Here is a 16,365-nt window from a genome sequence, read left to right as displayed (position 1 = left end):
TTTTTCAAGAATTCGTCAACGACATATTCTGGGACCTGCTTTATTCCTGGGCTGTTGTTTATCTGGATGATATTCTGGTATTTTCCCCGGATCTGGCCTCCCACAGACGAGCAGTTTGGCAAGTTCTTCAGTGCCTTAGAGAGAATGGCTTCTACGCCAAGTATGAGAAGTGCATATTTGAACAGTCCTCTCTCCCCTTCTTGGGCTACATTATCTTGGATACCGGACTCAGGATGGATCCTGTCTCTTCCATCCTTAAATGGCCGCTGCCCGTGGGAGTCAATACAGCGATTCCTAGGCTTTGCTTATTATTATTGGAAATTGATTCCTCACTTTTCCATCCTGACTGCTCCCATCTCTGCTATGACCCGAAGGAAAGGAGCGCCGTTTTGAAATGCATTTTTTTCCCACAAAAACATTTTTTAGCCCCCAGTTTTGTATTTTCCCAAGGGTAACATGAGAAATTGGACCCCAAAAGTTGTTGTCCAATTTGTCCTGAGTACGCTGATATTCCATATGTGGGAGAAAACTACTGTTTGGGCACACGTCGGGGCTTGGAAGGGAAATGGCGTTTTGGAATGCAGACTTTGATGGAATGGTCTGCGGGCGTCACATTGCGTATGCAGAGCCCCTGATGTACCTAAACAGTAGAAACCCCCCACAAGTGACCCTATATCAGAAACCAGACCCCCAAAGGAACTTATCTAGATGTGTTGTGAGAACTTTGAACCCCCAAGTGTTTCACTAAAGTTTATAACGCAGAGCCGTGAAAATAAAAAATAATTTTTTTCCCACAAAAATTATTTTTTAGCCCCCAAATTTTTATTTTCCCAACGGTAACAGGAGAAATTGGGCCGCAAAAGTTGTTGTCGAATTTGTCCTGAGTACGCTGATACCCCATATGTAGGGATAAACCATTGTTTGGGAGCATGGCAGAGCTTGGAAGGGAAGGAGCACTGTTTTACTTTTTCAACGCAGAATTGGATGGAAATTAGATCAGACGTCATGTTGCATTTGCACAGCCCCTGATGTGCCTAAACAGTGGAAACCCCCAATTCTAACTCCAACCCTAACCCCAACATACCCCTAACCCTAACCACACCCCTAACTCCAACACATCCCTAACCCTAATCCCAACCCTAACCCTAACCACACCCCTAACCCGAACACATCCCTAACTCTAATCCAAAAACCCAACACACCCCTAACCCCAACACATCCCTATCCCTAATCCCAACCCTAACCACACCCCTAACCTAACCGTAAACGTAATCCAAACCCTAACCCCAACTCTAGCCCAACCCTAACCCTAACTTTAGCCCCAACCCTAACCCTCATGGGAAAATGGAAATAAAATATTTTTTTTATTTTATTATTTTTCCCTAACTAAGGCAGTGGATAAAGGGGGGTTTGATTTACTATTTATAACGGGTTTTTTATAGCGGGTTTTTATGTTTGGCAGCTGTCACACACTAAAAGACGCTTTTTATTGCAAAAAATAGTTTTTGCGTTACAACATTTTGAGACCTATAATTTTTCCATATTTTCGTCCACAGAGTCATTTGAGGTCTTGTTTTTTGCGGGACGAGTTGACGTTTTTATTGGTATCATTTTCGGACACATGACATTTTTTGAGCGCTTTTCATTCCGATTTTTGTGAGGCAAAATGAACAAAAAACAGCAAATCATGAATTTCTTTTAGGATGACATTTATACCGTTCCGCGTTTGGTAAAATTGATAAACCAGTTTTATTTTTCGGGCCAGTTTGATTACAGCGATACCTCATTTATGTCATTTTTTATGTTTTGGCTCTTTTACACAATAAAAACTATTTTATTTAAAAAATAATTATTTTTGCATCGCTTTATTCTGAGGGCTATAACTTTATTTTTTTTGCTGATGATGCTGTGTGGCTGCGGGACAAGATGACATTTTTAGCGGTACCAGGTTTATATCCATCTTTTTGATCGTGTTTATTCCACTTTTTGTTCAGCAGTATGAAGATAAAGCATTGTTTTTTGCCTTTTTTTTAACGGTGTTCACTGAAGGGGTTAACTAGTGGGACAGTTTTATAGGTCAGGTCGTTACGGACGCAGCGAGACTAAATATGTGTATTTTTATTGTTTTCTTTTATTTACATAAAAAATGTATTTATTGGAGCAATATATATCTATACTTTTTTCTTTATTTAGGAATTTTTTCACAAATATTTTTACAAAGTGTATTTTGTTTTTTTTTACGTTGTCCAAGGGTGGGACATCACTATATAGCGATGCTTCCCTATGCTACCGGAAAGGTGGAATCTTGTTTGATCGCAGTGTTTCGGGGGTTAAAGTGCCGGGAGCAGTCCGTGACCGCTCCTGGCACATAGCGCCGGATATCAGCCGTGATGTTCTGCTGACACCGGCCGCGCCCTCCCCCTTGAGCGCTGCTGATCGTATATGACATAATATCCCGTCGATGGTCATACGGACCCAGGTCACCTCGACGGGATAGTACGTCTAATGTCAGAAAGGGGTTAACGTAACATTATTCTTTCATGAGTTATTTACAAGTTTATGACCACTTATAAAATGTGTTCAAAGTGCTGCCCATTGTGTTGGATTGTCAATGCAACCCTCTTCTCCCACTCTTGACACACTGATAGCAACACTGCAGAAGAAATGCTAGCACAGGCTTTCAGTATCCGTTGTTTCAGATGCTGCACATCTCATATCTTCACAGCACAGACAATTGTCTTAAAATACTAGATGTGCAGCATCTGAAAGAATGGATAATGGAAGCCTGTGCTAGCATTTCTTCTGCGGTGTTGCTATCAGTGTGTCAAGAGTGAGAGAAGAGGGTTGCACTGACAATCCAACACAATGGGCAGCACTTTGAACACATTTTTTAAGTGGTCATAAACTTGTAAATAACTCATGAAAGAATAAAGTTATGTTAAAACCAAACACACTATTGTTTTTTTGTGTGAAATTCTCAATAAGTTTGATGTGTCACATGACCCTCTTCCCATTGGAAAAAAATAAAGTTGGATCCAAAATGGCAGACTTCAAACTGGCTGCCATGGTCACCACCCATCTTGAAAAGTTTTCCCCCTCCCATATACTAGAGTGCCACAAACAGGAAGTTGATATCACCAACAATTCCCATTTTATTTAGGTGTATCCATATAAATGGCCCACCCTGTAGTTAAGATTGCCACTTTACCCGTTCTATTATTTGGATCACATGGCACGTAAGCAGACAAAAGAGGGACACATTTCTGTAAATGATAATCTACATATTGGGATAGATTGGCGGTGAGACAGTTTATGCCAAAAATGATGGGTCGGACTTCCGGGAGGCGGAGCCTGGAAATGGCCGCATTTTAATTGAGCTCCTGGACTGTGGGCGCATATATAATCTTTTATCGCCCTTTATTACTACACTTGGCCAGGATAAGGGCCGGACAAGGGTCACAGAGTGCAGACCCAGCTCTCCGGATCCCCGTGGAGTTCCAGGGCGCAGACAGCGCCGTACGCAGCGCCACCCGCAACCCACAGCCGGAGACCCGAAGCGGTGAAGGAGCAAGTGGGGGAAGGGTGAGCAGCGCGCCCCATCAGCAGTTCGGGCGTACTCACCGGATAGTACACTGAGGAGGATCAGCGACATCGGTGGAGGCCCGCGGTGTCCCTGAACGAAGGCGGCGGTGAGGCGGGAAGACAGCGCGGGAGGAGGAAGTGAACCGGCGCCATCTTGCCGGAATGCGAACTGGGCCTCCCGCCACATCGGAGGCCAGACCAGGAGAGGGAGGCAGAGCTGAACCACCAATGCTGCCGCTGGTTTGAGGTGAGCGGTGGTAGAAAACCCGCAGCACCTCTGGCCCCAGAAGTATCTGAGGACGGCTGTTAACAGACAGCGTGGGGGCTGAAGCCTGCCAGTCATCTCCCTGCTGGAAGTGCGTCAAATCCCCAGACTACAGACCCGTAGCAGGAGACTGAACGGGACGACTCCGGTAACCCGCAACAGAGGGAAGGTGAGCAGGGTCGGAGAGGACCCCTGGGGCGGATAAAGACGATAGAGGGGAAAGGTGAGGGAGGAAGCAGTGTGCTGGCGCCATCTTGAAGAGAGGCATATCAGGCACCAGTATTTCATTGCTGGGAAGACTGCACTACAATATATCCTTGGGTCTACACTGGCCCTAATCACAACTATACACTGACTGAAGATCATTGGTAATATCTTTGAATAGGGCACCATATGCTCACCTGGCTCAAATATTGTGTAAATCTGAGGAGAAAAGTATACTCAGAGTGGAAGAGAGCAATTGAGCTGTGGTAATTTCTAAGATTTCCTAATCTATCTCCAGATGTAACGAACGTACATAGCGACATCACTGACAACCATACTTACTTCTTCGGGCATTTATCTCAACATGGACAAATTCGTGGGTAAAAATGCCAAGCCTGGCAGAAGTTCCACACGTAATCAGGCAGGCACATCTCCTACATCACAAACCGCTGATGTTAACACAGAGAACCCACAGTCAATTGCATCTGCGATCATAGATAGGTTAATGCCTGAGATAGATAATAGTCTGGCAGCTTTTCAAACTTCTTTGGACACAATTGTCTCACAAGTTAATACTCAGGGAGCGCGCATAGCAGAGGCGGAACAAAGAATCTCAGACTTAGAGGACTCTACCAAGGCCCTCAAAGACAAACTAGATGGCAAAGAAAAGGACATCTTAGATCTTTTGGACAAGGTGGATGACCTTGAAAACAGGTCCAGACGTAATAACTTGAGACTTATAGGCCTTCCAGAGTCTGTCCCTCCCTCGGAGCTGATCAAAATCACGTCAGAATGGCTACCAAAATCCCTTAGGGTACTACCGACATTAGGTGTAATGGCCATTGAGAGAGCACACAGGTTGGGACCCCCAAGGGGAGGGGATGGTGACAGACCAAGACCAGTCATCTTTAAGGTTCTGGACTTTCAAGACAAAGTCCGCATTTTGTCAGCGTACAGAAAACAACGCTCCCTGTTGTATGAGAACACAAACTGCTCATGTTCCAGGATTATTCGGCCGCCGTGGCTACCAGGCGCAAAGCTTTCAACCCTGCTTGCAAATTCTTGGTTGATGAAAATATTCGCTTTAGCCTGCAATATCCTTCAATTTTGCGTTTTGGCATGGCGGGGAAAAATTGGTCTTTCAGTGACCCAGAAAGGGCTCTGAAATTTCTTCGGGAGGAATCCCAGGCACATTTTAATTCTGTCAACACCTGAACAAGCAGAGCTGCTTTAAATTGTCATTAATAAGTGATGTCGCGTTTATGCGGATCCTCTTTTGCCCCCAGGCGGCATGTTTACTTTTTATGTAGTGCTCACTCTGTGGTTGAGTACACCTGTTACAGTTATAATGTTTAATTGGGGAAGGGAGTTGGGTGGGGGGAAGGGTCTCTGCATGCGCACACATAACAATTTGGTTACGGGAGATCTCAGGCTCACTCGCTGGGATGGTTGGGGATCTCGCTCACAATATCTGAAAGTTATAGAGTTTAATTGGGGTAGGGATCTGGGGTGGGGGGAGGGGCTCTGCTTACGCATACTTAACTCTTGGGTCCTGAGAGATCTTGCGCTCACTCGCTGGGATGGGTGGGGATCTCACTTACAACTTATGCAGGTAGGTCTGGCGGTCACCCGAAAAGGGATAGGTTAATGACCGACCAGGCAGGCACTAGAGACACCACTATCCGCTCTTTACAATGGTGCTCATGGAATGTTAATGGACTGAACTCCCCAGTTAAGAGGAAAAAGGTTCTAAATTTTTTACAAAAACAAAACTTCCACATCATTTTCCTTCAGGAAACGCATTGGATTAAGGGTAATCACCCCTCTCTGCTAAGCAGAAAATACACACTTTGTGCTGAGGCCTCATACACAAAAAAACAACGAGGAGTAGCTATACTAATATATAATGGCCTCAATTATGAGATACTTGACACTTTAGAAGACCCTCAAGGCAGATTCCTCCTGGTTAAAATTATGATTGAAGGAACATGTTTCAGTCTAGTCAACATATATGCCCCAAACACGCCTGAGGCTCAGTTTCAGGTTAAACTGAGGGAGAGGTTGGCGGGGTGGGATACGTCACGGCTGGTCATGGGAGGCGACTTCAATGAGGTAGCAGACATCTCTATGGATAGATCTAACCCTAAAGATGCTCATCGACCGATGCAGGGAAGTGGTATCCAGTCACTAATGGATCACTTTGATTTGATTGATACAGTTAGGGCCAGAAATATTTGGACAGTGACACAATTTTCGCGAGTTGGGCTCTGCATGCCACCACATTGGATTTGAAATGAAACCTCTACAACAGAATTCAAGTGCAGATTGTAACGTTTAATTTGAAGGGTTGAACAAAAATATCTGATAGAAAATGTAGGAATTGTACACATTTCTTTACAAACACTCCACATTTTAGGAGGTCAAAAGTAATTGGACAAATAAACATAACCCAAACAAAATATTTGTATTTTCAATATTTTGTTGCAAATCCATTGGAGGCAATCACTGCCTTAAGTCTGGAACCCATGGACATCACCAAACGCTGGGTTTCCTCCTTCTTAATGCTTTGCCAGGCCTTTACAGCCGCAGCCTTCAGGTCTTGCTTGTTTGTGGGTCTTTCCGTCTTAAGTCTGGATTTGAGCTAGTGAAATGCATGCTCAATTGGGTTTAGATCTGGAGATTGACTTGGCCATTGCAGAATGTTCCACTTTTTGGCACTCATGAACTCCTGGGTAGCTTTGGCTGTATGCTTGGGGTCATTGTCCATCTGTACTATGAAGCGCCGTCCAATCAACTTTGCAGCATTTGGCTAAATCTGGGCTGAAAGTATATCCCGGTACACTTCAGAATTCATCCGGCTACTCTTGTCTGCTCTTATGTCATCAATAAACACAAGTGACCCAGTGCCATTGAAAGCCATGCATGCCCATGCCATCACGTTGCCTCCACCATGTTTTACAGAGGATGTGGTGTGCCTTGGATCATGTGCCGTTCCCTTTCTTCTCCAAACTTTTTTCTTCCCATCATTCTGGTACAGGTTGATCTTTGTCTCATCTGTCCATAGAATACTTTTCCAGAACTGAGCTGGCTTCTTGAGGTGTTTTTCTGCAAATTTAACTCTGGCCTGTCTATTTTTGGTATTGATGAATGGTTTGCATCTAGATGTGAACCCTTTGTATTTACTGTCATGGAGTCTTCTCTTTACTGTTGACTTAGAGACAGATACACCTACTTCACTGAGAGTGTTCTGGACTTCAGTTGATGTTGTGAACGGGTTCTTCTTCACCAAATTAAGTATGCGGCGATCATCCACCACTATTGTCATCCGTGGACGCCCAGGCCTTTTTGAGTTCCCAAGCTCACCAGTCAATTCCTTTTTTCTCAGAATGTACCCAACTGTTGATTTTGCTACTCCAAGCATGTCTGCTATCTCTCTGATGTTTTTTTTCTTTTTTTTCAGCCTCAGGATGTTCTGCTTCACCTCAATTGAGAGTTCCTTTGACCGCATGTTGTCTGCTCACAGCAACAGCTTCCAAATGCAAAACCACACACCTGGAATCCACCCCTGACCTTTTAACTACTTCATTGATTACAGGTTAACGAGGGAGACGCCTTCAGAGTTAATTGCAGCCCTTAGAGTCCATTGTCCAATTACTTTTGGTCCCTTGAAAAAGAGGACGCTATGCATTACAGAGCTATGATTCCTAAACCCTTTCTCCGATTTGGATGTGGAAACTATCATACTGCAGCTGGGAGTGTGCACTTTCAGCCCATATTATATATATAATTGTATTTCTGAACATGTTTTTGTAAACAGCTAAAATAACAAAACTTGTGTCACTGTCCAAATATTTCTGGCCCTAACTGTATATGGAGACTACAACACCCCCTGGAGAAGGACTATTCCCACTACTCCCATGTACATGATTCACACGCTAGAATCGACTGCTGGCTATTACACGAGTCTTTGATACCCCTAGTAACAAAGTCAAATGTACATAACATTCATATTTCAGATCATGCCCCGGTAACATTTCAATCCAAACTAACATCCCCAATCCACCAGGAGAGGAGATGGTGCTTCCTGTCATACCTATACCAATCAGATGATATTAAAAAATATTTGCAAATGTCATGGGGAGTATATAAAAATGATAATCAGGTCCACTGTGACGACGCACACTTGTTTTGGATGGCCTCTAAGGCCGTGCTGAGGGGTCAAATTATCTCCTATGTTAGCCATAAAAAAAAAAGAAATTATGAAAAGAGCAAAGGAAACACAAAAATCTGTAACACAAGCCTACAAGGATTTTAAATTAAATAACACCCCACTGACAAAGGAAACATTTTTGAAGGCAAAGGAGGAGGCGGATACTCTGGCCCATGAGATGGCTTTGTTCAATTTGGACTACCAAAAACAAAAATATTTTAAATGGGGTAACAAACCAGGGAAGGTGTTGGCATCTCTTACAAGGCCATATAGGAAACCAACGAGAATATATAAAATACAACAATGCAATGGCCACACTTTAATCAAAAATGAAGAGATAGTGGATGAGTTCCGTTCTTTCTTCAGTGAGTTATATAGGTCGGAGGCAGGGGGAAGGAGTGGGGAATTCCTTACGGACCACCTTGCTCCAGCGCTCACAGAGGAAGAGAGGGAAACTATTAACTCCCCAATAACACCCTCAGAAATTTTACAGACTATAACTAAACAAAGTATCCAAAGCACCGGGCCCCGACGGGTTCAGCAATGAACATTATAAGATTCTATGTACATGTATAGCGCCCCACCTGAGTGAGTTATTTAACAACATAGTTAGACTTGGTCACCTGCCAGACCGGTTTAATGAGGCGGTGGTTATTGTTCTACCGAAACCAGGTAAAGACCATACTCAGGTTGAGGGATATAGACCTATCTCGTTATTAAATTCGGACTTTAAAATTTTCACAAAAATCCTGGCAGACTACAAAAAATAATCCCAAAATTGATATCGCCACAACAAACTGGATTCATCCACGGGAAATCCATCACGTACAACATTAGGACAGCTGTGAGTGCCATATCTTATAGTAGAGCACACAGACACATGAAAACTATTGTGGTAAGTCTCGACGCTGACAAGGCGTTTGATAGAGTAGCTTGGGACTATCTATATGATCTGCTATCATTCCGAGAGTTTGGCCCATGGTTTTGTGAAGCGGTCAAATCAGTCTACAGACAGCCATTGTCCAGGATGTCCGTGAGCAATGTTTTATCCAAACCCTTTGAGATTCAGCGGGGGACACGACAGGGTTGCCCTTTGTCCCCACTTTTGTTCGATATAGCATTAGACCCCTTCCTGAGAACACTACAGAACGAGGCAGCTTTTGAGGGGGTGAGGGTGGGAGCTACATCTGTAAAGATCTCAGCCTTTGCTGATGATGTTCTTTTATTCATTGCCAACCCGGAAAAAGCAATCCCGGTTATCATGCATACTCTAGAGAGTTTTGGTAGATGCTCCGGATTCAAGGTTAATTACAGTAAATCTGAGGCATTGGCGGTTTTTAGATCCGGGAGGTTGAGAGACCCCACATTCCCATTTCACTGGTGCCAGGAATCTATCAAATATCTGGGGATACGGTTACCAGCAGACCCATCTATTTTATATAGAGCCAATTACAAACCACTAATCCACTCCATAGTTAATCTTCTCCATTCTTGGAAACACTTTACACTATCGTTCTCTGGTAGATGCCATTTAATTAAAATGATAGTTTTTCCTAAACTGCTTTACACCTTTCAGACCCTGCCCCTTCTCCTGACTCGATCAGATCTGAATTTGTTGAACCTAAACTTCCGAAAGTTCATTTGGAGGGTTGGTGGTAGATCGCGCATAAGTCTGGCAAGACTACAGGCGACAAGATTGGAGGGTGGTGTTAACTTTCCTGATTTGGGAAGATTTGTCGGGTGGACTTCACACTCACTCCACAATGGGTCATTTTTAATATCCTGGACGAGACGTCTCGTAAATTACCCAAACATATCAAGGCAACACTTACGATTTGGGCTTCAGCAACTAGGAAAAGCATTTTGCACCAATGGTTGAGTCCCTTGGTCCCTTCGCTCCCTTTCATTCGCACAAAAATTCAGTTTATATTCAGAATGGAGTGGTTGGACGCATTGACCAACAAAGAAAAACTAGTAGGCAAATTCTTTTCCACATGGGCTACATTTATTCCATCGCTTCCTTTAGAGACTAGGGAGAAACTGAGAGCACAGTTTGAAAATACCCAGTGGTACTTACTAGAGCGGATAGGTGGCAACTCACCAATTCCATGAGATATTTCAATGATCGAATGTACGCAGAGTCTGCGGGTTCATGTTTTGGTTTATGTAGGGGAGGGAGGGTTTTGGGGATACAATGTCATTTAATATTGTTACATTATTGTATTTTCAACATTGAAAATGTATGGTTTGTAATGTTTCAGAAAACTCTAATAAACAGATTTTCAAAAAAAAAAAAAAAAAAAAAAATGATGGGTCTACCTGGTGGATTGTCTCTGTCCTTTCGGATCTTGGGAATGTGGTAAAAAATGTCATACTGGGTCAGGATTACGAACCCAAAACTGACTGCGCAAAGCAGTTAAATCAGAGTATTTTTGACATTAACTACTGTAGTCTGAAACTGATTATAGACAATAACACATCTACTGAAATGATCAAACTCAACAGTCTTCATCGGTAAAAAATGAGAACTAGTTGTGAAACCTTTCTGTGGTTCGGTGGCTCTTGGCCATCTAAACTATCGTAAGGGCCAATATTTTCTGTCAGATGACTTTCAAGAAGAAATATTAGACAATTAAAGAGAACATTTTATAACAGTGCAGAGTCGAGGTGTCTGAAATTGAGATGTCGGAATATTTGGAAGAGGTAATGGAGACCTTTGTTATAGACTACCAGGAAGTTACAGACTCACATAAGTGAGGCAGAACAATCCCTCTACAATCAAACCATCATACAGAATGAACCTGTAAAAAAGCCATTTTAATTCTGTAACATCCCCAATAAGAATGTTTTTTGGGGGCAGAACTTCAACATTAAACCGGAGTTGCACTCATTTATGGTGGACCATTGGAGCTACTGTGAGTCCTGACGAGAAAAGTAGAAAAAATTTAAATAGAAAAACTATTGCCAGCTCACCAAGTGAAATAATCCAGTCTGCATGGAAATCACGATTCCAAACTTCGTGTTGCAAATGGGGAAAACAATGCGTTTTTAAAGTATAAAAAACATTCTTTGTCAAAGCTTGACAAAGAACGTTTCTATACATTTAAAATATGCTGCCTTGCACATATCTATCTTGAAGTCAGATTTTAATCTTTTCATGGAAAAAAGTTCCAAGAAATTTTACCAGGAGCTGGAAATATTTTCTTCATGTTTTCACCAGTAGAGAAAGTATTAGTGCCCTCATTTCAGGAGAGATTGTGCAGTAATCTGAATTCCTTAGGATGGAAAACATAATGGAATTCATGATGTGGAGAGAATCCATGAAACAAGGGACTCGAGCCAACACATCTCATGCAGGCGTGAATAAATGTATATTACAGCCATCAGCCACGCACAGCTTAGAGATATATCATGGCACAGGTGTGATGTGTTTCATGTAGATTATCACAATCGTGTTTGAAGTTAGTCGGTTTTAAAAGATAAAGTCAGGATAAAGGGAAACTCTGCTGTTATTGTACAGAAATTCACTCTTTGCCTCACTGAACATTTTCTGCTTGTCAATGATAAAAGTGAAGTTTGTCCAGAAAGACTGGACCTGGTCTTGTAGGGACCATATGAGCACATTCAGCAGCACCGAAGGGAGAGAAGGTAGATTCATCCAATAAGATATCAGGGATCTAGGAACCCAACAGCATCATTACCCTCCGCTTTCTAATACAGGACCATCATAATATTTTTCTTCCAAGTGATTTTCTAACTTGTCAGCACATTCTATGTAATCCGTCATTTAGCTTTGTAGATCTGGGCAGGTATGAGTCAACATTTTAAAATTCCAGGGTTAGTTGGATTGTAAATTATATAGAAAAGGGCTCTCACAATTACACAAAATAATTTGAACATTTTTGGATGAAGGAGAATATTATGCTCTAGCGGCAAAATGGTGATCACATGATTGGGAAATGGCCGGACTACAATAGTGACTGTTAAGAATCTGTAACATCACTGTAAAATCTGTTACTACTCACCTGGGTAGTCCAATGTAGGAATCTCCTTTTTACACCACTCATCACCCCTCACATATGTCTCTGTAGTATTAATATGGGTCAGATCTTCACCCTGAAACAAATATTCTGAAAGTCACAGACAGATGGAGAAGTCACATCTATGATCAGCTCTAATCCTGCCATCTCCACCGTTCTCATTACACAAGTATAAAACATATAATACTGGTGGATAAAAGAAGACCGAGCACAAGACCTTCACCACCGTCTACACATCATAGGGGAGATCTCATGACACCTTCTCTCCATCTACCTGATGATCCTGAGGAACACTGGGATCTTCTAGTTTACATTCCTGTTGAAGAAGAGGACAGGGACATCTCTCTGGTGTTGTCCTCTTACTGGATAGATCTGGAGGAAACACATACAGGGACTGAATTCATTCTTTACATACAGATAATTATAGGCCGTGTGTATTTAGTCCTGTCTATTACCTGGTGATGTGAGGGGCTGGGGACCCTCTATGATGACGTCCTTGTACAGATCTTTGTGTCCTTCTAAATACTCCCACTCCTTCTTGGAGAAATAGATGGAGACATCCTGACACCTTATAGGAACCTGACACATACAATGATACCGTCATCCCCCCGATCCGTTCATAGAGTTACTGTATAATGTCCCAGCATTCCCAGCAGTGTCACCTCTCCAGTCAGCAGCTCAATCATCTTGTAGGTGAGTTCTAGAATCTTCTGGTCATTGATGTCCTCATGGATCAGGGGTTGAGGTGGAGGTCCTGTGATTGGGCTCAGGGGTCTTCCCCATCCCTCAGACACAGGGTCCTGACATCGTTCACTAGAGGTCTTCTTCACTACTGTGTAATCCTGGTTATGGAGAGACACATTAATAAATCTCACTGCAGACATTTCCAGAGTCCTCACCTCTCCAGTTCTGTCCATCTGTTATTCCCATAGATAAGAATGATGGAATGTGACATCATCAGAATCTCTCACCTCTCCAGTAAGCCGGAAGAGGATCTCTAGGGTGAGGTGTAATATCCTCTCCGCCATCTTGTCTCTGTCCATATTCATCTTTGATGGGTAAATCAGGAAAGTTTTCTTCACTGAAAGGATTGTAGAGACCTGAATGAGAAAAATGTGAGCCGATGAAACATCATAAAGAATTCTGTGTAATAATGCAATTACTGGAAATATTAAGGGAAAACATATCAGGAGATAGAACGTGTAGATGTTGCATTCTCTAGTCTTGTATGGATTGGAACATAACTTGAATTGCTGACTAAGAAATCTCCTCCATGCAACCAATCACTGGCTATGTTACTCATTGCTTCAGAAACTGATTGGCTGTAGGAATCACAAGTTTGTTGGGACTGAGCAGGAAGTACCAAGACTGACGGGGAACCAAGAAGCAATGGTATTTTAATTATTTTACAAGATTAATCTTTATTTGCTGACATCTACTAATAAAACCTATATATTTAGGCCACAGACAACAAGCAGTTTCTTCCTCGGGAGTCGGCAGCTGAATATGTTCCTCATAGTCTCATCCTCCATAACGCTAATTCTCGTCTCATTTACCAACACTGGAATTGGCATTAGCAATACTGCAGGAGATATTCATTACACGTGACAGGAGAAATAACTACTTCATGAAGAGGACAACATCTTCATCTTCTACTACGGCTCTAGAAACATACAGTATTTGGCCAGAGTCCGTCACTGACTCCATCCCCACCGGCCGTCTATATGAAGGTTTCCCGTCTTCCCCGCACTGTAATCTTCTATCACCAACCAAGAAAGGGTCTGTATGGCATCATGAATGGGGTGAGGATTTATTATCTAGTGGCAGCATATTACGTATTGTATTATTATAATATGCATGGAGGAGGATAGAGGTACTGAGGGAACATTATGCTGTGTGGGGCCAAGAAAGGTGTCCCGCACTATGAGAGTAATACACGTTTCCTTCCCACAACCCCCTAAATATAACATTTTATAACAACCCCACAATCTGTGACTCTTCAGGGGAAATTGCTCTCTCCCCATTGGATTAGAGCTGATACTATGAAGTTATAGTGACTAACAGACTGTCACCTCCATAAAGGGGCACTTTTTCATGTTTTTCAGAACTGTCCGAGGATTATTAGAGGTGATAGTTTCCCCCCAATTAGAAGGGACACCTGTGGATATTGGGGTCTTTACCTGCTACAGTTCTGGTGGGATTAACTCGGTAAAGTGCTGGAATCACTTTCTCCCAAAGGGTTAAATGCCATCTGTAACTTCAATGTCTTTCTATGAAGCTTCTTCTCTGAACTTTCTTCCTCTCTTTCCTGCCGTATTTCTATTACTCTCCGGAATCAGGAATGTATTAAGTCCTATAGAAACTGCAGAGAAAGAATCATTTCTAATTCTGTGTTTCCAGGATTCTTCTTGTGGGAATTGGCTGCGATATCCCCTGTGCAATATATTTCTAGTATTAATGCGCCAGGAATGGGGAATCTCCACATCCCTCCACCGCAGAGCCGCGCACCAGATGAGGAAAAGGCTAAATCCAAGATGGTAAGGACCTTAGCTGATGTCAGGCCCATGTGAGGAGATGATGTCACAGGAGGGGGAGGAGCCTCTTCCTCCATTGTAAACCTGTCATCAGGAAGGGTTGAGCCTAGAGTGTATGGGCTCCTTCCAGGTCCTGACTGCAGGCCATACAGTCTAGCCGCCTCACTATTGAAGACGCTAGACTGTACGGGCTCCTGTCAGGTATATATATTATTGTAGATACAGACTGTACGGGCTCCTGTCAGGTATATATTATTGTAGATACAGTCTGTACGGGCTCCTGTCAGGTATATATTATTGTAGATACAGACTGTACGGGCTCCTGTCAGGTGTATATTATTGTAGATACAGACTGTACGGTCTCCTGTCAGGTGTATATTGTAGATACAGACTGTACGGTCTCCTGTCAGATATATTATTGTAGATACAGAATGTACAGGCTCCTGTCAGGTATATAGTATTGCAGATACAGACTGTACGGGCTCCTGTCAGGTATATAGTATTGTAGATACAGACTGTACGGGCTCCTGTCAGGTATATATTATTGTAGATACAGACTGTACGGGCTCCTGTCAGGTATATATTGTAGATACAGACTGTACGGGTACCTGTCAGGTGTATATTATTGTAGATACAGAATGTACAGGCTCCTGTCAGGTGTACAGTATTGTAGATATAGACTGTACGGGCTCCTGTCAGGTATATATTGTAGATATAGACTGTACGGGGTCCTGTCAGGTATATATTATTGTAGATATAGACTGTACGGGCTCCTGTCAGGTATATATTATTGTAGATACAGACTGTACGGGCTCCTGTCAGGTATATAGTATTGTAGATACAGACTGTACGGGCTCCTGTCAGGTGTATATTGTAGATACAGACTGTACGGGGTCCTGTCAGGTATATATTATTGTAGATACAGACTGTACAGGCTCCTGTCAGGTATATATTATTGTAGATATAGACTGTACGGGCTCCTGTCAGGTATATATTATTGCAGATACAGACTGTACGGGCTCCTGTCAGGTATATAGTATTGTAGATACAGACTGTACGGGCTCCTGTCAGGTATATATTATTGTAGATACAGACTGTACGGGCTCCTGTCAGGTATATATTGTAGATACAGACTGTACGGGTACCTGTCAGGTGTATATTATTGTAGATACAGAATGTACAGGCTCCTGTCAGGTGTACAGTATTGTAGATCTAGACTGTACGGGCTCCTGTCAGGTATATATTATTGTAGATACAGACTGTACGGGCTCCTGTCAGGTATATATTATTGTAGATACAGACTGTACAGGCTCCTGTCAGGTATATAGTATTGTAGATACAGACTGTACAGGCTCCTGTCAGGTATATATTATTGTAGATATAAACTGTATGGGCTCCTGTCAGGTATATATTATTGTAGATATAGACCGTATGGGCTCCGGTCAGGTATATATTAGTGATATCAGAATGTATGGGCTCCTATCTGGTATATATATTATTGATGGTATCAGAATGTGTGGGCTCCTGTCA

At 42.6% G+C, this 16,365-nt stretch overlaps 1 protein-coding gene across 1 annotated transcript in view; it reads right to left on the bottom strand.

Moving 5' to 3' along the window:
• The window catches only part of LOC138663155 (oocyte zinc finger protein XlCOF22-like), a 35,555-nt gene extending 20,723 nt beyond the window's left edge, over positions 1-14,832 (bottom strand). Inside the window, exons 1-6 of the mRNA XM_069749300.1 lie at positions 14,482-14,832; positions 13,273-13,401; positions 12,964-13,143; positions 12,757-12,880; positions 12,576-12,673; positions 12,287-12,377 (exon numbers count right to left, since the gene is read on the bottom strand). Coding sequence (XP_069605401.1) covers positions 12,287-12,377; positions 12,576-12,673; positions 12,757-12,880; positions 12,964-13,143; positions 13,273-13,350 — 571 coding nt within the window. The 5' untranslated portion in view covers positions 13,351-13,401; positions 14,482-14,832. The remainder of the gene's footprint in view (positions 1-12,286; positions 12,378-12,575; positions 12,674-12,756; positions 12,881-12,963; positions 13,144-13,272; positions 13,402-14,481) is intronic.
• Between the last annotated feature and the right edge of the window lie 1,533 nt (positions 14,833-16,365).

Source organism: Ranitomeya imitator, chromosome 2 (genome assembly GCF_032444005.1).
Source record: "Ranitomeya imitator isolate aRanImi1 chromosome 2, aRanImi1.pri, whole genome shotgun sequence".
In the NCBI taxonomy this organism is placed as follows: Eukaryota; Metazoa; Chordata; class Amphibia; order Anura; family Dendrobatidae; genus Ranitomeya; species Ranitomeya imitator.
The sequence above is the reverse complement of the archived record's forward strand: the minus strand, read 5'-3'. Positions and strand labels throughout refer to the sequence as shown.